At 41.3% G+C, this 26,981-nt stretch overlaps 1 protein-coding gene across 1 annotated transcript in view; it reads right to left on the reverse strand.

Moving 5' to 3' along the window:
* The window catches only part of KCNH5 (potassium voltage-gated channel subfamily H member 5), a 161,571-nt gene that overhangs the window by 113,728 nt on the left and 20,862 nt on the right, over positions 1-26,981 (reverse strand). Inside the window, exons 4-6 of the mRNA XM_074821617.1 lie at positions 23,573-23,701; positions 7,207-7,322; positions 2,998-3,390 (exon numbers count right to left, since the gene is read on the reverse strand). Coding sequence (XP_074677718.1) covers positions 2,998-3,390; positions 7,207-7,322; positions 23,573-23,701 — 638 coding nt within the window. The remainder of the gene's footprint in view (positions 1-2,997; positions 3,391-7,206; positions 7,323-23,572; positions 23,702-26,981) is intronic.

The raw sequence follows: 26,981 nt of genomic DNA on the forward strand, positions 1-26,981 counted from the left end.
TCCCCCCCCAATTCTCAATTTTTTTGTCATAATCCTTTTCATCATATCCTCTACTGAGGCTCTACATCCACTCAACAACAAAATAACTTTGATTTGCAGTCATGTTTTCCTCAGGTGGGAATTTCACAAGACTCCAGCCTTGGACTAACATTGTCCGTGATGGAAATGACACTGTTCTTACTCCGGCCAAGACTGACTGCATTTGAAGAACTCCAATCCTCAGAAAGAAAACTCACATTTTCTTTTTTCAAACTCCTTTTTTCAGTCTTTCAATTTATCTCCTTAATTCTGACATTATTAAATGGCACGCAAGTGCATAAAGTATCTTATACAATGACTCACCAGGCTCTGCATGAGAACCTTCAAGCACCTCTATCGCATATAGCAGTCTACATCTACAACAGAGAGACACAAACCTACATTTCCTTGGCCGTATTCTTCTTAACGCATGAGAGACCTGGCCATAAGGAGGAAAAAAAAACTACCTGCAATGGTGTCCCCCCTACTCACCTAGTCCCTTAACAACTAAGAAAAGTACATTTGATGTTTTATGTGGAAAAAGGAGGGATGGAGGTGGGACACACAAGGGAAATTTGGAAAGTCATCTTTCACTCAGCTGGCTTTTAGGGCTATTCACTCTGATTTGAGTCCATCTTGTGCCACCATACCAAGAACTCAAAGAGCACCAGGAACTGCCCCCTAAGGTCTTTACCACTAAGCTCTGATCTTCTGTTAACTTTTTCTGAAATGCCACAATCACCAACTTTAACATTAAAGACAAATGACCTTATCCAACACCCAGGGCCAAGATAAAAGAGCTAAAACCCACCAGAATCAAGAGCTAAAAGAACTCTTCTCTCTCTCCTACTTGCCTTAAGGAGGAAACACTCACCTTCTAATGAGAAATACCATCTTAATCGATCAGAATATTTCTTCCAAATTAATCTTGTTGACTTACTTATTCTTGACCTATGAACAGTGTTTGAGCACAATGCTGCTAGTGGACCAAAAAGTTAGATTCCAGAAAAGAAGTACCAGATAAAATAAATGTTAAAAGCCAAATGAAGATAAAGTGCATTAATAACTAAAATCACCCAAAACACACCAAGCAGGCTCAAAAGACTTAAATGTCACAAAGACATATCACCTTAAAAAAAAATCTCCCCTGGAAGACTAAGAAAAGGGAAAATGTAGACCCAAGGAGGAAGGGCTGACTGTTTACATACCTGTTCTCAAAATTGCTTCAAATCTTTTCAGGCACTAGGGAAAACTGGAGTTGGAGGAGTTTGAAATCAAGTACATAAACAATTACACTCCAATGTTTGCTAGTGGCTCCAGGGCCATAACACACCATTTCATGAGAAAGAAATGTCAGTATTGGTTCTCTTATTTAAAAGAGGTTGGTATTTTATTTGTTTGAAGGTAAATGATAGCAGCTCTAGGATCACTGGAGCACATGGTACCTTGTTATTGTTTTTACATTTTGTTTAAAGTTTGCCACTTTAAGCATGCCTCAACTACAATGCACTATACCAATGAATCTCCACTGTCACAAATACTGCAGATGGTTTACTTCCCATCTAGATGTTAGAGAAAGAGGTTAAGCTCTTCATTTAAATCTGCACTGTTTTAGCACAGAAATTTTCTGTTTGTTTTACATATTAAAGCATGAAAATCTGGAGATAACTCTGCATTTTTATAAAAATCAGGTTCCTTTTAGTCTGAAATTGGTTATCTTAAAAAGCTGTATTATATTTACAACCTTGCTAATACCACCTCCTTACACAGCCTGACTGTACAACCTGCTTCCAGACGGGCAGCCCTCATATGATCTTGAATTTAAGCTGCAAGTATTATCACTTCTGTCATATTTGCTATAAATAAAATGGAACAGTGTCAAAAGATGGCACTCAGCACAGAGACAGGGATGGAATTTTAAAGGAGCTCTACAAAATCTGCACCAAATTCTGCATTAAAAAATAAGAATGTAGATTTTTATACAGTGAGGCCATATAACTGCAGAATTTGAGAAATTAAAGAAACAAACAAAACAAAAACACCCCACCACTCAACGGTGTTCTAAGAAAAAACTTAAAATCTTAAAAAATGAACAGAGGTTTTATGATCTGTTTATGGCCATAAAGATAAAGGGCTTTAGAGAAAAATTAAAACAAGTCCTAATGCCATTATAGTTGCATTTTAATAATGAATTTTCTCTACACTGACTTGTGCATGCACTATTTGTCATAGTTATTGCTTGTTTTCTCTATTATCTTGGGCTGCAAGCTCGATTTCGTAAATGTTAATACATTTAGCAGTTAAAAAGCTTTAATTCAATGTCCATTTAAGACATTTATGCTTTCTCTCCTCAAACAGTTTCTAAAATTCCAGCAGTATCTCAAGAACTGTTTTAAAAAATGGAGATAAATCTCCCTCTCAATCAGACATTTAAAAAGATATCACAAGAAAATTACAGCATGGTTCAAAAAGTAATCCTACAGCAGGATTTAAAAAATGTTCATTCAGAGGCATTCTCTACTTTCGTGTAAATCAGAGGCAAATTTCCCACCAGCTTCAATCAGAGAAGATACAGAGTTTTGATCATTTACGTTAAGCCATATTAGTCCACCCTGCGATGGATTAGGACTGCTTAAAAGCAGTCACTGGGTATGAGCTGAAAAGGGAGGCTGTAGCAAGGGGACATCCCAACTGGTCCAGCCCATTTTGATATGGACATGAAACAATACTTTTGGATGACAAGCAAGTGATTCTAAAACCCACATCCGTTAATGTACACATCCACACATGGCACTGAAGTCATGACACCTCTTCTCCAACATGGGAATACCACATAGGCAAAGCCCAGCAGCTTAAGGCCATCCCTGCATACTTTCACAGAGCTTCAGTTGCCTCTTATCACTGCCAGATGCCTGGGAGCATGCTCCTAAATTAATCCTAATCAAAACAATCCTTTTGAGGTGGACTACCATCACTTACCTCATCCACATTCTCAAAGGCATTGATGATGTCGTATGGTAAACAGGACAGAAGATCAATCACAAACCACGTTTTCAGGTAGTTCATCCTTATGAGTTTGGGATCAGATATAACCTCTCCACCAGGGCCAACAAAGGTCGTATGAAAGTTCAAAACAATGTCAACCAGAAAAATAACGTCCACGACACTGTCCAGCACGAGCCAGGCAATGTTGTTCTGTTTTGTCTTGAAGGAGACGTTATATGGAACCATAATTGCTGTATAGAAGGTTAGAATTAAGATGACCCAGTCCCAAGTGGTCTTAAAAGCACAATAGTGTAGTATAATGTGTGGTGGAGTCTTTGGAGCTTCTTGCTTGTACTGAGGAAGAATATCAGATCCCAGCTGAAGAACCTGTAAAAGACAAAAAAGCAAATGTTACTGTTTTCAATTAGTATGATGCAATAAGGGGTCTTACAGATTTCTGTAAGGAACAGCACAAAGACAGGACTGTGTTCATTGGACATTGCAAGTCAACCCACAGTTTCTAATTATCTGATTCATTACAAACGTGTGGAGGCAGATTTCACTTGATGAATGGGAGCAGCATAGCATCTAAAGAAAAAGGGGGGTCTTTGCAGATGGACGGAGGGGAAACCATGCCAATAGCAAGGGCAGAAAGGCTCCATAAACAGGTTGTGGGTACTGCCACATCAGCTTATTCTCTGCAGTTATGAACATGAGTATTCACTCATATTTGGAAGTGTTACAAGACTAATCCTTCATGCCTGACCTCTTTTTTAAACCACTGTTGAGCCAGAACAATACCCTATCAAAGGTAAACCAGACTTCAGCCTTGCTGGCCAACCTCCTTCTAAAATGAAGCATTGCATGCACAATTTCTGCCCTAACACACTGGCAATATCATGCTTCCTTCTAATTTTCTTCAAAAAGATGTTGCTCTTACAAGCTCAATATCACTAGTGGGTTCTCTTCTATTTCTTGTAATTACTTTTCTTTTCTTTTTTGCATATGACTATAATCTCCTGCATGCGCACTTTTGTAAAATGTAGAACTGGAAACACTGCAAAGGAACCAAGCCAAATTCACTTAAGACATTCCTCCCAGCTAATCTAATTACCTCTTATCTCAGTCCAACACAAGAAACAAAAGCACAAAGGAATGCATAACATGGCAATATATTGCACTGACAACTGGAAGATTTATGTGTATGTTGGAACTAAAAACACCTTTTACATTTGGGGATCTCAAGTCTGTATGGGATAAAATAAATAATTCCAGCAATTTTAAAACTCATTTCAGCCCTACACCTGTCTCATATTGGAGCTGATGCACTGTATTTGCAGGGACAGTTAGACTGCAAATTGTAGTCCCATATGTGTAAAACTGATCAAATGCAGGATGTTTCCTCAATGAAGAGGAGTAAATGGCTCAACACAACAACTAAGAATATGAACTCAAGTACCACAGATACGGATTCTCCATTAGTTCTTTGCAACCTTATTTTTAAGATGAGAAAGCTGTTACTGAGTTCAGACAGTAAAAGTCTGGCTCTGCTGAAAATCTGTTCTTCAGAAATCACCAAGGGACAACAACAGCAGTCTCTCTCACTCTGTGTTGGAGGATGTGGCTTCCCAACATGCCTAATGAGGCCCAATGTCAGGCTGCAACCTGACGGGATGCAAACCTGCTTCTGCCTACCTGTAGAGAAAGTCAGTCAAATTGATACGATGAAAAACTAACTTACTGTTACATTGGTCAGCCATTTCTTTTCTCAGAGTCAGCTGAGTTGCACAAATTTATCCTGTGGCCAGAAAACCACTAGACCCACTACACAGGCAGCAGTGAGAGTGCAGCAGAGACCTCCAAGAGACCATGGCTGCTCCCTTGGCCAACAGCCTTGCATCACACCAGCTTTGGTGTAACAGTCATGTGTTGAGCTACAGCTGAACAGCAACACACATCGACCAGTGTGGTCCCAGTGGCACTCATGAGAGACCCTCACAGATGCCAAACCCCTTGTGAGACCCATGAAAATATCAGCCTCCAGGTGTCCTTTCCCCAACAACCAGGACAAGACTCACTAAGAGCACTCCTATAACCACCAAATGGGCAAGGTTCAGCTGGCCACTGCGGCAAGCTGAACTCACTGGTGGATCCATGGGTTCTTCCCTAGAATAATCAATACAATCAATTTTTCACAGCAGCCTTTGTGCAAATCCATGAAACTTCTTTCAATACCAAAATTGTCCCCTGCATTTAACACACCATTTTGGCTTTCACTCACTCCATTTATCTCTTTGGACACATCTGTGGTCAACACTTTACTGTCATGATAAATCAGGACTGGGACTTCTTTCCTTGGTTTCTCCAGACCTGTTTGTTCCCTGTCTTGTTCACTGGGGCAGGAGCAGGAAACAGCCTCACTATAGCTGGAATAATAAGATACTTAGGGCTCAAACTGAATGCTATGAACATATGCTTGACAGTTCCCTATGCCACTGGTGGTGGAGTGCTTAGGAGCTCCCATGATATTGTAAAAGCATAATTATTATTCTTAACATAATATCATGCTGAGTTTGACATGGTGAGTGGGTGGCAAGTGGCTGTGGAGACCACTGAACTATAATGATTATTTCTTTCATGCTGCATGAATTTTTAATTTTAAAACACTAAAGAATACACAATATCTTGTTAGCTGCATTCATAACAGACTCTGAATTATTCTTGTATACAACTAATGAAAATGGCTGATTAACTGTTAAGCCTGATAAAGCTGGGCAGTGCGTTCTGCAAGGGATGAGCTGTGATGAGAATGCTCTTCCTCAGACACAGAAAATGGGAAATGGGGCCTGTACCGTGACAGTGTACCTCCACTCAGACTGCACTCCTCATAGCATTTTGCCTACAAAGCACTTTGCAGCTCTAAACGCCTTCTAAGAGGGGAGATTGCACATTCTCCAAGCAAGCTACTCCTGAGTGCAACCTCCTCCCACCTTTTCCTGAGTACAATCTTCTCCTTCACCTGAGCTTCTCCTACTGCTTGATCTAAATCTTCCTTGCTGTGACTTAATGACGTTACTTTTTCTCTAGCTGTAGTGGTCCTGGTGAACAATTTTGTCCCTCGTTCTATGCAACTGCTTTAGACTTAATTGAATATTGTTACCACACCTTCTCCAGTCTTCCCTTCTCTAGACTAAGCCAATAATGTATATAACTGAATTCACAGAAGACTGAAACATCATGAATTATAAAAGCAAGACGTGAGAGTAACTCAGCAGTCATCCAAGCTATTGGTATGGGATAATTCAAGGGAAAACATCACACTGCCAACACCTGAAAACTGTGGGGTTCCGTTCTGATTTTAATTTGAGTTTTTATTATCAAAGGCCACTAAAACCAGAAAGGGAATGAAAAAAAAATTAAAGCTGCTACCAGTTCTTAGCATTGAACCCAGGACAAGCTCTCTGGAACAAGGTGGCTAGGGCTGTCATTTTCAGTAGCCCGTATATTTTGACCATATATTTTTGACCCATATATTTTTCATTACCAATGGACATGAAGATGAAAGCAGTACCTCTGTTTCATCAGTTAACCTGAAGGCATTCACTTGTTGCACCATCTGCACTGTTAAGGAGATGTTTGCAACCTGCCAAAGAGTTCATTTCATCAGTTCTGAAGAAAAAAATGATGAGCAAAATACTGCAGGAATGACTTTTTGCAAGAAAGTTGAGATTAAGGTATATATGTAGTCAGCGTGCCTGTACAACCCCAGGGACCCAAGACGGGGATACTTCCAAAGAGGTTTCTCAAACAATCCCATTGCCCTGAGAGAATAAGCGACCATCCACAGGGCTCAAGGACATCAAATCTGGTTCCATGTCACTGAGATAGCATGTAGAGGAGCACACTGTGCACCCCAGGCTAAGCAACAACCAGCAAACAGAATTGCCATGCACAGAAATAGGGCCATGTAAGTAAAATTGACCTATGGAGACTATTTTCATGACTGAAAGAGCATGACCTGTCCCAGAAACATGGACTTGGCACACAGTGCTGCTTTAGGATAAGCAGAGGAGAGGTTGAAAAAAATCAGAGTTGGGAAATATTCTAAAAATATTATTTATTAATGGAAATTAGGGGTTTTTTCCCCCCCCCCCATCTCTTCCTGCCTTACAAAGGGAGCAGGCTGGTGTCTGTCCCACTTACTTCGGCTAACCGGGAGTGTTTGTGCACCACCTCAGCCTTGTTCATTGGTGTTAGCTGCTGCAGTACGCTCCGGCTGTTCGTCAGGGCCCGTGTCAACCGAGCAAACTTTGTCCAACCTGCAGGAAAGAAGGAAATCATGTCACAAGTACTCAGATCTCATTCATCACTAGTAAATCTTTGTGTTCACTGATATTAAGTCTTAGACTTGAATAATTTCTCTAAATTGCTGCACAGAACAGCTTCAGGCTCCAGGCTTAAAGACCTTGCAAAAGAGGAAAAATACCGCTGCTTCAAGGCAACCACGAGTAAATCTGAGTAAAATCAAAATGCTCTGGCTCGTTCTTTCTTCTGCCTTTTGGAGACATTGTGTTAGAGAGATCACGTTGTGCTTTCAGCCTTCTGGGGAGTTACACTGCTGCTGAAATCTAATTCTGAGCCACTGAAGTTAATGCAAAGGCTTCCCAAGTCTGCAAATCCTGCTGAAGTAAAATCCTCCCCAGCTACAGAAAGGCTCCTGCTGATTCAGAGCCACTGGAGCAGCCCCAAAAGTCTGATCCTTAAGTCTTTACTGTTTCTTGCCCCAACTAGCCTTCAGGGACAAAACTAAAACTTTAAAAAAAAAAAAAAAAAAAAATTCAGTAAAATTCAGGCTGCATCAACAGCAATGCTTCAGATTAAAAAAAAAAAATCATTAAGACTTCTAAGACAGATAGAGTACTAGATTTTAAATGGCATTAAGAAATACATGTACCTGTTAAACTAATGATAAACAGCTGCCTTAATGGTAGCTTGAGACCCACACACTGGGCCGCCCCTGGGGAATTTTCTCTGCAACGTTCAGAAAGGAGCAATCAGGGTTTGTTACTGACAGCCACACTGACCTGGGAACGTGTCACCAAGTCACTGCTGCTGGAAAAACACCCAAACGTGACAGGTGGCGTGGATACGCCAATGGATGAGGTAGATCGGCGGTAGCAAAGAAAACGCCAAGAGTTTAAGCACTGTAGCACCTCAGTGTTAAGCAGAAAAACTGAAAATCCAGATATCTGAAGGAAGGAAATGCCTCCCCAAGAGCACTGAAGGAGATGCTCAACATTCAGTTTAGCCCAGTACAACCTCATATTTTACTACACAGGTGTGTATAAAGTATCAAACAAGTTATGGACAGGAAATGGGTTCAGGAGAAGGTTTTACTTTTATTTAATTTGAATGCTGAGTAGGTGAAAATTGGGGGGAATGTCACATCTGAGAAAGGAAACAACATCTCTATGTTAGCTAGGTTTATTTTTAAATACCTACTGTCTGATAGGAGTCAGGGACTTAGAAAGTTAAGGGAAGCCCTGGGGTAGATAAAATGAAGAACAGAGAACAGACAAGACAATAAAACTTCAAGAAAAAAAAACCAATTTACAGTTTGGCTTTGCAATTTTCCACATATATATGACATTCACACAAATGTAAATCCATTGTTCATCATTTAGCAATCAGAACAGATCTAAATATCATGATACACCACCAGCACACCACAAACCATTTGTGTCTGGCTATTTATGTATGACCTCAAAAATGCACTAGAAAAAGGTAAAAAAGAGAAGTATTTTATTAAGTTTTCAAATCTAAACCTTAAATGTGAACTTTGGATATGCCTCATGCTTCTCGAGCTTACAGAGTTATTCAATTAGGAACATGCACTTTGTATTAAACAAGGTCAAGAGAGACTATAGTGATCTGAGTATGAACTATTAATTTCTACAAAAAATTCTTGTGGTTTTCTTTTTCCTAATTGTCTATAAAATTGTGGCAAGGAGACAGCTTTAAAAGAAAAGTCAGAACTGTTCCTTATCTTTCTTAGCCAGTGATTTCAAAGAACAAGTGAGCATTGTAACAGCATCATGACAGTTCTGCCCTGACATTTCTCATAATTGCTGGAGGCCACAGTGCATCCAGCTGATTGCTTCTGGCATGCTGCAACCACGCTGCAAGAACCAGAGAAAAAGAGCATCTCTCCTCCCCTGGAAAGACATGTCCCTGTGGTCCCTGGGGACAAATTCAGGCCAGTCCTTAAGCTTTAGTTTGTCACCCTGCCCCACAGAGTTGATACATGAGTGATGGAAATGTGCTCAGCAAAGCCAAAACCACCACAGCCAAACTGCTGGACTCAGTCCCGAACACCCTCATTTGTCATATCTCAGCTTTGTCACCTACTCCAACTCTGAGAGGAACCTCATGAAGTTCAATAACAAGAAGCGCAAAGTTCTGTACCTAAGGAGGTACAACCCCATGCACCAATATATGCTGGGGGCCACCCAGCTGGAAAGCAGCTTGGCAGAAAAGGACCTGGGGTTTCTGGTGGACCAGGTTGAACATGAGCCAGAAATGTGCCCTTGCTGCAAAGAAAGTGAATGGTATCCTTGGCTGCATTAGACAAAGTATGGCCAGCAGGTCAAGGGAGGTGATCCTACTCATCTACTCAGCACTGGTGAGGCCAGTACCTAGAGTGTTGTGTCCTGTGTGCTGGGCTCCCCCGTACAAGAGAGACATGGACATATTGAATAGAGTCCAACAAAGGGCCATGAAGATGATTAAGGGACTGGAGCATCTCTTCTCTGAGGAAAGGCTGAAAGAGCTGGGACTGTCCAGCCTGGAGGAGAGAAGGCTCGGGGCGGGGAGCAGGGGGCAGATCTTACTAATACCTGAAGGGAGGGTGCAAAGAGGACAGAGTCACGCTCTTTTCAGAGGTGTCCAGTGACATGGCCAGAGGCAATGGGCACAAAATGAAACACAAGAGGCTCCATCTGAACATCAGGAAACACTGTTTTACTGTGAGGCTGACCAAGCACTAGCACAGGTTGCCCAGAGATGTTATGGAGTCTCCATCCTTGGAGATATTCCAAAGCTATATGGACATGGTCCTGGGCAACTAGTGATAGACAGCTCTGCTTGAGCAGGGGGCTTGGACAAGATGACCTCCAGAAGTCCCTTCCAACCTCAAGCGTTCTGTGATTCTGTGACCTTTCTGATGGCTGATGGTTAATGATTCAAGATTTACTTTGTTTTCTGAGGTTTAGGGCATCGATCTGTACAGTAATTTGATGAGGATTTGGAGAAGAGTCAGGGGCTGGCTTCATGTACTCTCTAGAAATCCTTTTCCATGGTGCTTCACAGGCTGAGAGATCCCACTCACAAAATATGGATTTTAAAAATGCCTCTCCTCTTAGAAAAGCAAAACTGGTAAGAATTCCCTTGTTATCACCTCAGGTAAGAAAAACATCCGTTCTGCATTAACAACAAATACAAAAAGCCTGGGGAAGTTGGGGAAAATGTACCACAAGAAGCTGGAGAAGACAGACACCTACCAAACAACAGTGAACATTTTGCTGTAAAAATAAAAAGAAAGGAAGAACTATGACTTTTTCAAATACTCCCTTTCCACCTTGGTGAGATCATCAATGTCATGCGAAAGAAAGAAGCCATACATTTTAGCATTCAGGGTTACCACTGCGCTCATCTGGTCTGACCTCTTCTTTTCACAGGACAAACCATTTCGTCATGTCCTTTCTCCACCAAGACCAAAGCTTTGTTTTGTGCTAGAGCAGACCTTTTGCAAAAACTCTTCCAACCTCATTTAGAGACTTCACATTTTCACATTTCTTTCAGCCCTGTGAAGCCCATGATCCTGGACATTGGAAGTACAGTATACGCTAACATGACTTTTCTCTAATTCAGCAAAAAGTCCAGCATTATTCTACCTGCTCCAACCTATCCATCTGCAATAGTGTGAAAAAGTACCAAGTTCTTTTGTTTCCTATTTACAACCCAAGAGAATTAAAAACATAGCAACAGCAAGATGCTGGGGTATGAGTGGGAAGGTGAAAATGTATACAGGCTGCCTTGTGTCTGAAATAATCTGTACAGGGTACATTTCTCTGTTTCTTGACCTTGTTGTAGACTAGATAAGTTCAGAATTATATTTAAAACCAATGCGTATGTTTAAATAGACCAGGCAAAATTTGCATAGCTGCCTACTGCTGTCAATGTTTCTTCAAATGATTCTCTCTTTTCTTTTCCTCTATAGACAGAGACTTGAAAAGAATGATAATTTTATCCCATGTATTAGTGACCGCCTGTCCTCACAGATATTTTCAGTCTGGAAGGAGTAAAGGACTGGCACAAATAGCAGGTGCAAGAGGGAAAAAAAACCCTACTCATGAGAAAAAGCAACACTTCTGATGCTCTCTTCAGCTCAGCTGGATCGCATCTTTCTTCCACAGCATCACTTGAAAAATGAGACCCTGAACTTGCACCATTGCACTCAAATTCTTAGGAACACAGGCAACATCATCAGATCACACACCAGATCAGGCCAGCAGCTGCTTCTCCTTACAAGAAGTTAAACCGGGTATTTCAGAGTAAGACATTAACTACCTCAAATGGAAAATTCTGGAATAACATACACATAAAATGATTGCTTCCCCTGCTTCTCTAATTACTTTCTGATTCATGGACAAAACCAGAAGAATTGGTACCCCTGCTTTAAAAAAAAACCCTCATGATCTGCATGCATTATGATCCAAAACAAGGGCATGTTCTTAAACAGGAGCCTAGCAAAATATTTCCCTGTTCCTATACATTACTCAAATTAAAATTGCTGCATTCCCAATAAATTGAAGATGCAGGTTTAACAACTCCATACAGTTATGAAAACAGGACATGAAGAAAGCAAGCATGCTGATAGACATGAAACCAAACTAGTCTCTGCCTTGGCCCAGCTGTAATGCTGTCCTTCCAAGCATGCAACTTTCTTCTTCCTCCATGCATTTTAGTCACAATTAAATATTTTACATCCACAAAATACTCAGCATGTCTCTAGCTCTAATTAGGATTCCCAACTTGACAGCCCTCTGACTGTGGGGCTAACTGAGCCGGGGATGACTTGGTGGCATACTTCACACCGGCTGAGCCAAGTTTCTCTGAAGAGAAAAAAAAGGAGTACTAAATTAATTTTAAAAAAATAAATTGGTATTTCTTTCAAACCTTAGATACTACAACATAAGTCGAAGCTATTAACGTTGTGCCAGGATGCCTGAGGGAGTGCAGGAGTGTGGAAGGGAGGAAGGCAATAGTCAAGCGAAGCAGATAAATTGCCCAAACACCTCCTCAGAGAGTGAAAAGCTTTCCAGATGGGTCTAAGATGTTCACTCAGACACTCCGTAGATTCATACACCACTACGGAAACTATGTGGTGTCTAAGGGGGAAATGGTATTTCCAGCTTAGAACCTGATCCTATCATCCCTCCACCGTCAGAAAGTCCAACTATCTTACCTGAAACCTCTTACTCACTACAGCATGTGCCTTTCCATCAGCTGCTCCTCCAGCAAGAGTAGTACTATGCCCACACATTTTTCTTCCCGAGATCCTGAATCAGTCACTGTGTTTTATACTGGACAGCTGGGATGGGAACAGCTCTGCAGCAGGTGCTCTCCTAACAGCTCCACTCCACCGCCACACTCACTGCTTACTCTGTGTTCAATAACATTCTGTGAACCACACCCTTGCATTGTCGTAGGGACAGCTCTCTCTGTCCTTCTGGTCACCAATCTCCTTCCCATTAATACACCCTGCAGATCAATCCAGTACACAAACACTCTCATTCATCTCCAACACCAGCTCCTCTTCTCTGCTGCCTTCTCTAAGTAAGGAGAAATGTCATCCAGGCCGAAGATGCTGTTGCAGTGTATGGCAAAGCATAAAAAGGATCAGGGCAAAAGCTGTCCAAAGAAAGTGCAACAAGGGAGGCTTCTCCAAGCAGAAGTGATGCTGGAAGTGATGGGACAGAATCACTTTCTTAATGGCTATCTGGAGACAAAATCTTTAAATCCATCTGAGTCCTCCCAAGAAGTCAGAGAATTTGTTAGACTCCACCCAAAACTGATGGTGCTCCCACATGCACCAAGGAGCAAGTCCTGGTGCTCGTCACACACGGACACTCCTGCAAGGGGCCTGGGTCAGACCTGGGCAGTTCCTTCCACCAGGTAGAAGTCCCTGCCCAGGCATAGGCTAATGAGCAAATAAGACTTTAGCTCTTTTGCTCCACTAGTGCTTAAGCCACCTTCCCTGTACAAACCTCAGCAGTCAACAGACCTACCCATTGCTTTCAAAGATAACAGCAAATATTTCAAATGTAAGTGTCTGGAAGTGAGAAACCCCTTCAAATTCTCCTCATAATTAGGAGTTGAAAATTTGCAGTCTCTCTGACTGGATTTGTGTACAGATCCAAATACAGATTTAGCCACCTACCTAGCAGGCACACTGAAAAAAAAAAATCAAAATCTCTAGTTCATAAACTATATTATGCTATTTTGAAGCTAAATTGATACATTGGAGTTTATGAAGAGTTTAAAAATCTCAAGGCAAGATGTTAATGTTCTTTATAGTACACTTGCTCTGAAAAAATCTAGACATGACTAGTTCCCCCTAATAAAACATTAGTGTAGCTCTACTGGGTTGCAATTAACCTTTTTGACAAGGTTTGCCTGGTCTTAAAAGGATCAGAAATAATGAAGGCTTTTAAATCAGTGTAACAGTGAACTATCCAATATCTCAGACTGCAGTGAAAACACTTGGGTTAAGAATGATAGTCTGTGTAAAAAACAACTGCAAAGGGTAATTACAGCAATGCTTGTGTTGATTCCTGCCTGCAGGAGTGTAAGTAACACCTCCAGACCACAGAATCGTTTAGGTTAGAAAAGACCTTTAAGATCATCGAGTCCAACCGTTAACCTAACACTGCCAAGCCCACCACTCTCCTCTCACTGCGGAGCAGGAAACAGTTAACATACAGAATGCTTAAATAATATATACTCTATAACTTACCCACAAAAGCAAAGAGCCAGCACCACTCAGAAGTAGGCAGTTTGGAATTCAATTGGTAACATGGATCATCTTTTTGCATCAATAGTTAGCATCTACAAATCTCAACTATTTCTAAATGTTCAGACAGTAAAATCATTGCAATGGCTGGCTGTTTGCTCTTTATTGCAGGTAAAGTATAGCTGAAAGAGCTCATTGTCTCTTTGAAAAACTTAATCATCCTGATTTCGCTTTGTTAGAGAGAGAGGGATAAATGGGATTCCTGAATAAATAGAATAATAGTCAAACAAACCTCAATCACTCCCATGATGCAGTCAAACTATTTACTGACTGAAGAACCACAGAGTCTATTCAAATGTAATTCAAAATATTAGGATAAATTTTCCAATTTGAAATTCTGTGCATTCCACTGTCTGATAATGCACGGCACTCTTGGGATAATTTTTACATCTCTCCTCTGTTCTTGCTTGGTGTTGTATTTCCAGTTACCATCTACCCACTGCAACTACTGGGGAGCTCAAAATGGATGAAGAATCACTGGATAATCTTGGGCATATCACTCTACCTCTCTGAGCTTCAGTTTCTTCTTAAAATGAAGATAAAGCTAATGACCTACTTTGCAAGCCATTTTGAGATCTACTGATGAAAAGTGTCAAGATTTATACACCACTAGACTACATTTGGTATACAGTGTATTTTTAAATTTAATTCTGACATAGCTGTAAATTTACAGTGCTTAACTTCTTAAATTTCATGTTTCTGCAACTAAAGCTAAACTTTATACACACACAGAGGGCACCAAGGATTTCTTTCCCATAAGTATATAAAATACGAGTGCAAGTTTTGGGAAAAAAAAAAAGACTAAGTCCTGTAAATGTCAGTCAACTGCCTTTTAGGAGTTCGTCAGATAGAAAAACGGTGCCATTCAATGGTCAAGGAAAAAGGCCAAAGGCTCATGGTCAAAAGGAAGGCAGCTGCTAGAAATGAAAAAGCAGTATATAATAAAGCACACAGGGATGGGAACAAGTATGTGAATGAGAAATTATGGCTTATGACAAAGGACATGGAAAGCTAAAGACATGGGAAGAATCCTTCTCTGGCTATATTTATTACAGTAACAATGAAGCTTTTAAAGAACTCCCAGAGCACAACCTAAAAGTTTTCTGCACCCATATGCAGAAAGGGCAAATGGGCTGACCAAAGTAATTACAGGTTACTCTGCTTTATCTCAGTGCCGGGCAAAATGAGAGAAAAGACGATCTGAGTTTCAATACGTTTAATAAAAAAGAAAAGGAAAGGAACATAATGAATGGCTGTCAGTATGGAATGATATAAAATGCCCCACAATGTTAATTTCATTATTTGATAAGAGTATAAATTTGGTTCAGGAAGACAGCCAAACACCCTGACAAAACAAGTTGCAAGCCAAATACAATGGCCAGCCGGAGCCACAGCATATATCTGATGTACACCAGAGAGGCATGAGCCAGGGCAGCTCCCTGTACCAGTGCTCCCTTTCTGGGGCTGGGCAGCAATGGGAACCATTGACTTGATGACAACCTCAGCGGCTGCCCCTAGTTTGCTCCCACCTGCAGTCAAGGACTCAACAGCTCCCAGATCAGCACAGCCATGGTGTTCATCATATATCACCTCATCCTGATGCTGCATTTGAATCATCCGAGAGCCACAGGTTGGCCAAATCCTCTCGTATGGTAATCTTCACTGAATTGACAGTGTGTGACACTCCTAAGAAAATATTGAGACTACGCAGTTCAGTAAGTTACAGGTTAAATGGATGAAGAACTTGCTACCTGGCAGATATCAAACAAGGAGTAGTGGAAAACAGTAAAAAATTATTACTGAGAGCCTTCTGGACCCCAGTGAACAGGTCCCTTTCTATTCAGTGCTTTTCTCTATGGTTTGAAAGTCCTTATAAAATGACTGATAAAATGCCCAGATGACAGAAAGATTAGAAGAATGTTAAACAGTAGTGAGGGCAGTCACGCAGGACGATGTGCTTGGTAACTGGGCATGTGCCATTAAAATGCGTTATAAGTGGAAATCAGCTATCTAGGCAAAAGCAACAGAAATTGTTATCTCCAGTGCGGGAGAGGTAAATGTCCCTAGCAAAGAACAGTTCTGAAAAGGATACAGAGATCTTAGGAGATGAGCAATTCAGCATGTGATTTGCTTTGGAAAAAAGTCACCTACTCCTCAGACATATAACTGTAAGAGCTAGGCTTGGAGATGCTGACCAATGGGAATATTGAGGAGTCAGCTGTGAACACACCTGGCTACAATACTGGCCACAGAAACTGACTGGGGACCGAGGAGGCTGAAATCCATGCCACCACAGCTTCATCCCTACTGCTGCCGATGAGCTGGATTAAACCGCAGTTAAAATGTCTGTCTATCTGCCATCACCAGACCTCCAAATTCAGGCTAGACAGAGGTTTAAGGAGCTCAGCTCATTTACATTATCAAAGGAAGGTGGAGAGATGACTTGATTGTATATGTAAGTGCCTTAATGGGACTTTTTTAGCACAGTGGAAAAAAAATGCATAAGAAGATGCCACTGCAAGAAGTTGAAGGCAGGTTAATTTAAATATGACACTTTTTTAAAAGCAAAAGTGTAATGAAAAGGGAAGAAAAAATATGAAGGAACGTGGTGGATCCTCAGTCTCTTCAAACTTCTAAATCAATACTGGATGTTTGTCTGGAGGGAAAGGTTTAGTTACACACAAGTTCATGAGTTCAGCAGAGGAGTAACAGTGAAATGTAATGCCCTGTGATACACAGAATAGATTCTTACACTCTCTAACTCTACTATATTTATACTTAATATTTTATATATGGCTTATGAGTGTTCAGTTTTCTACATAGAAAGTGTATCCATCTACAAAGAGTTACTGCTTTAAAGATCAACTTCCAATTGAATTCAACCTCTCACAGGGTTAGATTTGATTCCAACGGGATTTCTTTTTCATTGCACATTAAACTTCTAGAAATTTACAGACAGTTAACGTGCATTGTGGGTTGCTAACGGAGCACACAAAGGCCTCAAAAGGCAATACCAGATTCAGAAAAATACTTGATTTCTGTGAAGTAAGCTAAACAGTTCTGGATATGGAAATTCTCTCTTCTTCATCACATCATGGTGGGTCTCTGACAGCAGCAAAGAAAGAGGGGGGTGGGGGGCAGAAATAAGGCCTCGAAGCATCACCCGTAGGAGTAAGGAAACAACTACCTCTTCGTGACTGTTCAGCCTTTGCAGTGATTGCTAAAAGCACCACCAGCATGTCACTGAAGACAATAACAGGGATGCTTGTCGTGCAGAAGCAGGAGCAAAGTGACCTCGGAAGGTCTTCCCTGGTTACTAGCAAACTGTGCCCATCCAAAATGGATGGTTTCAAATACCAAGAGACTATATCCTAGCATCATTTTTCTGGGTTGTCTACTCTTGACACTGGAATGTTATATGTTGAGAAACCGAGACCAAAAGTTTCCAACCCAATCAGAATTTATTATAATTTCAGCAAGCAAAGTTAGTGAGCAAAAATCAGCGCTGGGCAGCCGGGGAGTCTCCGCTCCATCAACGGCGGCCCTCTTCCCTTTTTACAGTCCCTTTTTATATACAGTCTTCTCGGTTGACGTAGTTTCTTTCGATATGCTCTGTGCATGTTCGTTTTGCTACTAGGGGGTCGCAGGGATGGAGGTTCTCAATCTTCCTTATTCGATCCTCTCAATATCTGGGTGGAGACTTGACCTGTGGGGGCTGATTAAGCAAGCCTAACGGCGTCTGGGTGGAGACCAGACCTGTGGGGGCTGATTAAGCAGGCCTAACGGCATCTGGGTGGAGACCAGACCTGTGGGGGCTGATTAAGCAGGCCTAACGGTATCTGGGTCTCACCCACCAAGAGGCCCCCAGCATATCCTGCCAAGCAAACAAGCACTTTATCCTGCTGACATTTTAGTGAACAAACCCACCCAATCTATCACAGGAAGACTACCTGGTGTCCTGGCAAATGACCACTTCTCTTGTCATCCCCCACAAAGTCCTTTCTCAAGGCCCAGGTCTCCCTTGATGCTGCACTCTAGACCCCGGGCAGAATGGAGAGATGAAGGTGATCTCCTTGGTGCCTGAAGGCACTGGGGGGGTGAAACTCTGCAGATCAGAGCAATAGGAAACAACACCAGAACAAGTGGGTCTCTATAGCATCAAGACCTTTGTTATTACAGCCATGGAAAGTGCAATGAACACGGTAAGGATATCCAAATTGTGACCTATAAAATTACTGTTATGGATTACTGTCAAGGTGATGTATTCAACAGGGTACACTGTGCTTCAGCTAAAGGTAGAAACCTCATTTTCATGCTCTAATCCCTCCACCCACTTCTTCTATTATCACCAGGATTGATACCCCCTCAAGGAAAAAAGTTCCCATGTGCAACTAGTTATATATGCTTAATAACTTGCACTTATTAAAGATAAAAAAGGATCAGAATTATAGGCTTAGCAAGGATTAGCAAGCATAAGTGCGTATTTCTGCAACTACTACACTTTTTATAGCCCTGTCACACTCCGAGATAGAGTTGTATCATTATATAGAGTTATATAACCATAAAGAGTTATATCACTGAAAGCATTACAGCATTGTCCCAGACAGTCTTGATTATCAAAGTCTGGCTCTATCAAGTGAAAAAAAACCCAACTTCAGGATACTGCTGTGCCATCTCCTGATCCCATCTGTTAACAGCACAGGGTTTTAAGTTGCAGGGGCCTCATTAACACATCTTTGCATCCTAATTCAGCATCCCATCAGTATTCACCAGAACTTCCCAATCACTTCCAGCAGGTGACAAGCCTGATACTTCACTCAAAAGACACTCAGGACAACCAGTGAGAATCCTAGCTGAAAAAACTTCCAAGTTTACCTAGAGGCCACATTTTCTCTTCACTGATGATAACAAAGGAAATAAAGCCATTGCACAACTAGGTGAAACTCCACTATTAGACAAAAAATGCTGGTCTTTTTTTCTATCCTTAAACTTTCAGTTCAATATAATCCACAGCACTCCTGGCTTCAAATGGTGTTAACATTTTAAGTGGCCCCATTTGCCTTTCTAATACTTAGGGCCCAGAAAAATGGCTTCATTTTTTTTTCTGACAAATAAACATAAGATTATTACTACTGTGTGTCTTTGGAGGGATTGAAAGTCTTCAGATGTTTTTAAAAGGCCATTGGGTAAAGACAGAATAAAAGCACAGCAAGCTGATAAAAGCATCCAACTGTGACCCTACACTGGTACAAACATTTTTTTTAAAAAAAAGATTCTTTGGGTTTTATTTTCTGAAATAAAATATATAAAATGATCTTTTATATGCTTGTAATGGCCTTCCACCTCTGCTGTGTAAGGCATTCAGTCAGGACACCTGGGGATCTGGCCCTCCAACACCACAAGTAGGACCTATTGCTTGGTACCAAATCCAGATCAGAAATGTTTGTATAACCAAAGAGGAGACAGAGAAGGAAAGAAAGAGACACCAGACAAACACAGCACAGCCTCTTCACCAGAAGATAAGGCACTGTCCCAGTGACCACCAAGTGCAGTCATCATCTCCTGTGACATCTCCTGCCCCATCACTAATTCTCACGCCTCTTCTACACTGCCACCATCCACAGCTCATCCAGTCACCAACTCAGGAGCTGGGGCACTGCAAACCAGAAACCAAGTCAATGGAGAATTTTCTCCATACCCTCCAGACTTGCACAACTGCCAGTGGCATCTTCACCCAGGAGTGAACATGTCAAGCAGGTGGCTGATGTTTCCTTCTGTTATCACCTTCACTGCTTCTACTTGAGATGTTGGAGGTTTTTTACACTTTTGCACACTTAGACACTTTTTAGGTAATTTTCCATTTACAAGAATACAACAGTACTTTTTGGTCACTGTTACATTGCTATACATCATACATCCCACACATCGCCCAGTGATAACAGATAGCAGCATGGGTAACAAGAAATCAAGCGAGTCAAATCTTTAGTGTTGAACTGCTTGTACCCTCTCAGAAAATGAGGTTTTTGATCTCTGCCACTATATTTTATTAGAGGAAGGTAGCTTTTAAATATCCCTTTTCTGCAGTCTTGCTTTCAGTCCAGTAACTTTCAACAGCTTTCTGGACTGCAACAAATTCACAGTCTCCTGGGTGAGCAAGGAAAATTTTTCATTACTTTTACTCCCTCTGCAAGCAAAACCTCCTCCTCCTCCTCCTTTCTGACAGTGTTAACACACAGCAAACGGTGAGCACACAGGTAAGCAGAGAGATACACCATCTGTCGCAGTGTCCCAGACCTCTCTAACTCCCCTCGCTCACACGGGGCTACTCCCCGTGATGTCAACTATATTTTTTTGTACTGAGCCTGTAAACAAGCATGCTTTTGAGCCCATATCGGGAAAAAAATCCCACCTCTCCCTTGCAACGTGCTTTGCAGTAAGACAACTATTTTCTTTTACTTGCATGTCCTGTTTTCACAAACACAACAAGATCCTCGATAACTTCTGAGCAGTTCTGCATCCTCAGCACTGGGTCACCACTCCCTGTCCCCCAAAACTGCTGTTCCCTTGCAAGATCTACACAAGATGCAGACTGTGTTGCAGCCACTGCAAGCAGATCTGGCAAACCCAACCATTTATTTCCAGAAGCCAGGACACACAGACACTCTGCAGTGTAGATACACCCATTGTTATGATTTAAATACCAAATCCTTGTACCTTGTAGGATCATGATATACTGAAGCTTCACAACAAAGCAACATACCTTCGAACAGTGCAGAATATATTGGTACAGAGAGATTATTGCATAATGACATCAATATTTTATTTCTGTTGAATTTTTTATCTCAGATTTACTGCTCTCATAGGTAATAGACAGTAACTCATCTGCACCATAGTTATGTATTATGTATTGCATGGTCCTGGCAGAATTTCTGAAGAAAAATCCTTCTTTTAAAAAGAAAAAAAAAAAATAGCCCTTTTAATGACAAATCCCAGCACTCAACAGCCGTATTTTACTGAAATGTTTTTTACAAAAGTTTTAAAATTCTCCACTAAATTGTAATATATATGTTTACCAATCTCATAATTCAAAAAGAAAGTGGCCTGACAGCTTCTAAGAACACTGTAATGTTATCTGCAAGAACAATGAATTATGCATCTCCCAGAGCACTAACTGACAAAACAACACTGTGATCCCAGTGCCGTAGGATCCCACAGATCCACCCAATTGAGACACAAAGAGTAATGTAACAGTGCTACTTTCCCATCCTTGGAGTAAAATGGTGCAAATATTTGAATATGATTTTTTTTATATAAAGAATATAAAAGACAAGCTCTAATTTATGCAAAGGCAGAAGAAAAATCAGGTCAGTGGTTTGTAATTATGGAGCTTGTTGGATGTATCGATCAATGTTAATCAATGCTCTAATCAAAGCACCCAGAGCAAATTCTTAAAGACTCCAATAATATGTCTTAAAGGCACTTGAGAGATGTGGCTATACTGCCTTCTGCAGTGTTTTGTGGTTTTGTTTTAAAGTATGACTTTGACAGAAGTAAGTGCTCTTTAAACATGCAGTCAAACCTCTCTGGCTGCTGATGACAATATTTTGCAATGTTCATAGTTAATACCTGGCATTTTAACTAATGGTACCCTTCACTGGAGAACAGCAGTACACAAGTTACATGCTTCACAGTTATTGCTCTTTCCCATAGGAACATATATTGTTCCTGTAATGGATGCCAGGTGGATTCTGCTCCTCCTCCTCAGTCACAGGATAGTGAGGGGGAGAGCTCAGCCCCCCAGCACATCCCCACCTCCCCAGGGAGAGCAGTAGAGTACGAATCTCCCAGGCCAAGAATCCAAAGGAGGCAACATTCATCATTTCTACTTTTGGAAGCCACCTTCAATACGTTTTCCCTGTCCTGCTGCAGCCACACGCTCCTCAGCGCAACTACGTACTGCAGAAAATGGGGCAGAGCTGGTGAAAGGCAGGGGTTTGGGGGCTGGTTGCATGTAAGATACATCTCAGGCCCCCCAGAAAGCATCAGATAGGAAAATCTACAAGAGGATCCTTGAAAAGACTGGCTTTTTCCTTGATGAGCTCCTACTACACATTATATACACTGCAGCAAGGAGCCAGTCCCATTCCTCCAGACCAGTCCCATGCCTTCAGACCTCTACAATTAAAGTACTTGCAATTAACTGGCATTTATCCTAAAAAATTCAGATTATTTCCATGCAGAAGAATTCCACGTTATGGAGATGAAAGTGAAATAAAGGAATATTTGCAGGTTGCTAACTGAATTGCAGAGGTAGTAAAGCTTATGTTGGCTGAGAAGGTATTCCTATATCAGGATCTTATAACTTTATGGATAATACTCTCTAGACAAAAAAAAAAATTCTCATATTTGGTATTAGCCCAAAGAGAGACCTTTCATTTTATTTTAAATCTGCTTTATAAATCTACTTTTCAATTATCCAAACACATCTAGTAAGTGTTATCTAGATCATAAGAAATTAGTTTAAATTCTGTTTGCATTCAAATGACACCAAGTTTATACTAAAGAAGATGGCTCAGAGCACACATGCCTCTCGGTGAGAAATCAAGCCTTCTCAAGTGAAGAGAAAAATATAGCAAGGAATTAATCAGAAGGCAACTTCCAAGAGAAGATGGGATGTGGATGCTGTAGTATAAATGCCCTTCTTTATGTAAGCATGCATTATTTTATCTAAAGCAATACACGTGAACCTGACACAAGACACACATATCTTAGAAGCAAAGCAGAGGTAGATCCTCTGCTCCTTTCCCCACCAATTCTCTCTGGCCATGGGTTGTTAGGTGACAAGAGCATGGCACATCTCAACAAACACCATCACCAGCAGCTGCTAAGTAACAAGTACAACATCCATGCCATGCAGTCATTGTTGCTGACCAGTAATAAAGGACCCAAACAAGCTATTTCTTTCACATTTCATGTCCAAGAGTAAGAAAGGGAAGAAATAACGTCTCAGCACAAAGGAGCTGAAATTATTTTTTTTCTGAAAAGAAGATACCAGTCCCTTAGGAGAAAGGTCTCCCAAAACAATGCAGTAGTTACTCAATGTTTTTTAATTAAATTAAAATTAACAAAATTAAAATTACTCAAAACTCTGTAATTTTTAGCAAATGCCAGCTGTAGTGAAGAAGCAGTAAAATTACAAAGAGAAAGGAAGGCTTGTGACTCTGGCAAAACATTACTAGGGCGTTTCCACTCCTGGTGATTTATCTTTTATTTTTAAGCAATAATTTAGGAGAGTGGCATTGGAACTCTGACAGGTCACAAAACATTTCCTGAATTCAAGACAAAGTTCACAGACATGACATGTCCCTGTCACAGGACTGAGTTCAAGCATGTACTTTATCATCTACAAAAAATAACAGTGTATTTCATATTTACCTTTTGTTGAATCATCTTCAATTGGTTGTTTGAACAAAGTGATATCCTTAAAAGTGCACAAGAACAAAACCACTTTTTCATGCTCATTTCTTATAGGTGCAATTTGCATGTAGAACCAAACCGGGGTTCCTGAAGCAGAGAAAAAGGTGACATTAGACTGTGGTGTAGCACAAACTTGCCCCAGCCTGTACATAGAATACTTGAGCATTTATGTCATTATAACATATGTGTAGTTCAGGACTGTATCTCAATATTTCTACACCTCCCAGATCTTTTAATTTTACCTCCTCTAAGGAAAACAACACGTTCCCATTTTTGCAGCTTCATTACTCTAATTGGATGATATAGGCTTTATAAATCTCATTCTGAAATAAAATATATTATTCTTCTCCTCTTGCTCTTGTTCTTTCCCAGCACGTCTCACAAACTTAGTGTCAGCAAGGTAGGAAGGCAAGAAAAAATGGATGGGTGGTGTCTTTGATTCCTTCTTCACATAATATGGAGCTATCAAATCTGAAACTGGTGGAGTATACTGTTAAATACTCCAAATTTGATGCTACTCCATTATTTAAGATGACCTGAGTGAATCCAGACATAGACTCTAAATATCCTATCAGGAGAAATCAGGAGATTCTATTTCCTTTTTATGTTTCAGGTCATACCCTCCACTCCTCATTGTCCTGCCCAGTGGGGCAGTCTCTCGATGCAGTTATCTCCATTTAGCTTTTGAAATAAATACAAAATATTTTTCAGATCCTACTACTCATCAAATAAACAGCCCCAAAATGCCTACAGTTCTGAAGTGGATACATGGCTTTTGGTAAATCCTCACTATTCACTCTGGGCTCCTGCAGGTGCTCAGAAGCTGAAACTGGTCTTGTTTCCTCCTAGGCTGAAAAGCACATGGCAGTCCCCTACGTACACGCAGATCTACTTTGTAAGTGGTGAAATCCTAAAAGACTTTAAGCAATTTGCTTAGAAACACCTTGTTCACCTGCAGGGACGTGAATGTCAGAGATGCTTTCCATTCAGCAAAGCTGCATTCCCATGGCTGTGTCCTCTCCCTGCCAAACCTGCACCTACACACACTGCACTATAAATGACTTCACAGCCAGCTAATTACCTTTGGGATTTGACATGCTTTCAGCCAGTTGACATAACGGCTTTATTCCTGAACTGCCTGAATGCCAGCCTGAGAGCTGACACGTTGAGACAAGCCGCTTGCCCACTGTTATCCCACGGGCACCACTGGCCCCCACAAATCTCCTCTAATGCACCACATCTGGGAGTTGTGCCGGGAACTGCAGCATAGATGCCCAGAGGGCAATGAAACCCACTTGGACTAGGACTACTGTGGGGATGGTTAAAATCCACAAGGGGTCGTGACAAAATGCAGCATTGCTGAACTGGGATTAAACCAGTAACTGGCTAGCAGTAAACTGGAGAAGTGGGAGAGATGGGGGACTGCTTTTTGTGACAGTTCCAAAGCCATTATGCTGATCACTTGATTATCTCATTTCTCGGTTGCTAACCCAAGATAAAAGTCTCTTTTCATAACTTCTAAAACAGAGTGCTGCAGGTCTCTGGAATAATACTGTACTTGCACTTACAACTGGGAACTCATTCGCACCCTTTGAAAAGCTCTGAAAGTAAGTAGGTAAAATAACCTGTACAACAGCACTGATAAAAATCAAATACAGAAGCAAGGTGGCTACTGCTGTAGAAGCAGCAATCTGGGCAAAAGCAGGCAAAGAGGTTTCCTGAGTATTACCATATATATACACACATACATATATACGCATGCCTTACATGGTTGCTGAATGGGTGGGTAGAGCTGAAGACTATACACGAGGGAATGCAGTAAAGCAGAAGAAAGTTGTAGCAAACTTTCAGGTCTGAACCCAAAACCTGCAATCTGGGTTAAAAAGCCAAGGGGGCGTGTGAAGTCAGCAGTCATATGGATGCTGCCAGAGAACATCAGCTCTTAAAGATCATCTCTGTGTCAAACAAAAGAAGGATGGGAAAGCAACCTGAAAATCTCAAAATCTCCCTCTGCCAAAAGCGTAAAGGAATGGGTGAGGAAAAAAAAAAATAAATATGCCACATCATCAAAAATACACAGCACCTCTGGACCTACAGTTTGAAAATGTGGGTCGGAGGGTGCTCTGAGAGCACTGTAAACTCCATGCAGGGTCTCTGCATGTGATAAACACAAGCCCTTCCACAGAGTAACTTTACATTTTGCAGAAGTATATTCATACCGACAGATAACTATTCTTTATTTCTTTATCTGCTCCAACATTCATCCTGGAGAATAAGCAAGCAGTTTCTTGAAGGACCTTCTTCTGCAAGGCACAGAGTGACAAATGGAAGCAAACCCTGGGCAAACCAGCTGCTGAACTGGAGCCAAAAGGTGAGCCTATTAGCATTAGCAAGAGGTTGAAGTTTTGGGCTTTGGGTGATGGAGAAGAAAGCTGGCAACAGATGTTATGGATGGGAACTGACTCAAGTCAAATATGAGTACGTTTCCATAAAGTTCTTCTATAATCCTGCATAACTTATGGAAAGTATAGGCTTGGAGATCTGGGCAAATGTGAAGATTTTATTAAGGCAACTGCAGTTCAATAAATCTCTAAAGCATCATCAAGCTCCAGCAGACAATCCACAACCCAAAGCAAAAAGTCACTGTCTCCAGGCAGCTGAACCAGGGGGAAGGCTCCCCAGCCCCACAGAACCTGGACCCCGTACTGGGCAGTGGAAGCCAAACCAAACAAAATGTCTCCAACAAGATTGCTCTTGGCTTGTGTTTGACATGGTCACTGACCCAGTCAACTGGACTCATTCTGCTCAGGGTAGAGGAACCAGTTTTTCTGGAGTGTGTTTCATCTAATAGTTTTGGCTTTCTATCTTGGGAAGATGGTCTGCACCAGTGGAGGAGGCTGCTCATCTCCACTGACAACAGCAGGAATTTCAACCACCAGCCCGGGAGAGATGTCCCCACTGCACAAGCCCAGCATGAGACCATACAACAGTGCGGGTTTTGCTTAGTATGTGCTATAACGTTGGTAAGCCAGAAGTAGTACTACCCACATACATGGCAGGACAGAAAATGTGACTGGAGTGACTCACAGTTAAGACAAAATGAAGAAAACCTTCTCTGGTTCTGGCAACCTCCTGTAAACCCAATGCCATCAAGAGGAAGGGACTTTGGTCCCACATCTCATTAAGTTACAAAATTCCCTGGTTTTCTAATTAATCCCTGGGTTATGCACCAAATTTAGTAATCTCACCAGAGCTCATACGTGTTAGTTTACACACCACAGAGGCATCTCAACACTGCTGGGAGCATCCACTCACAGCAACCAGGGTCTGGGTTCTCACTTGTGGAGACATGGGGGTGTTTCCTGAG

This window comes from Strix aluco, chromosome 4 (assembly GCF_031877795.1).
Source record: "Strix aluco isolate bStrAlu1 chromosome 4, bStrAlu1.hap1, whole genome shotgun sequence".
Taxonomy (NCBI): Eukaryota; Metazoa; Chordata; class Aves; order Strigiformes; family Strigidae; genus Strix; species Strix aluco.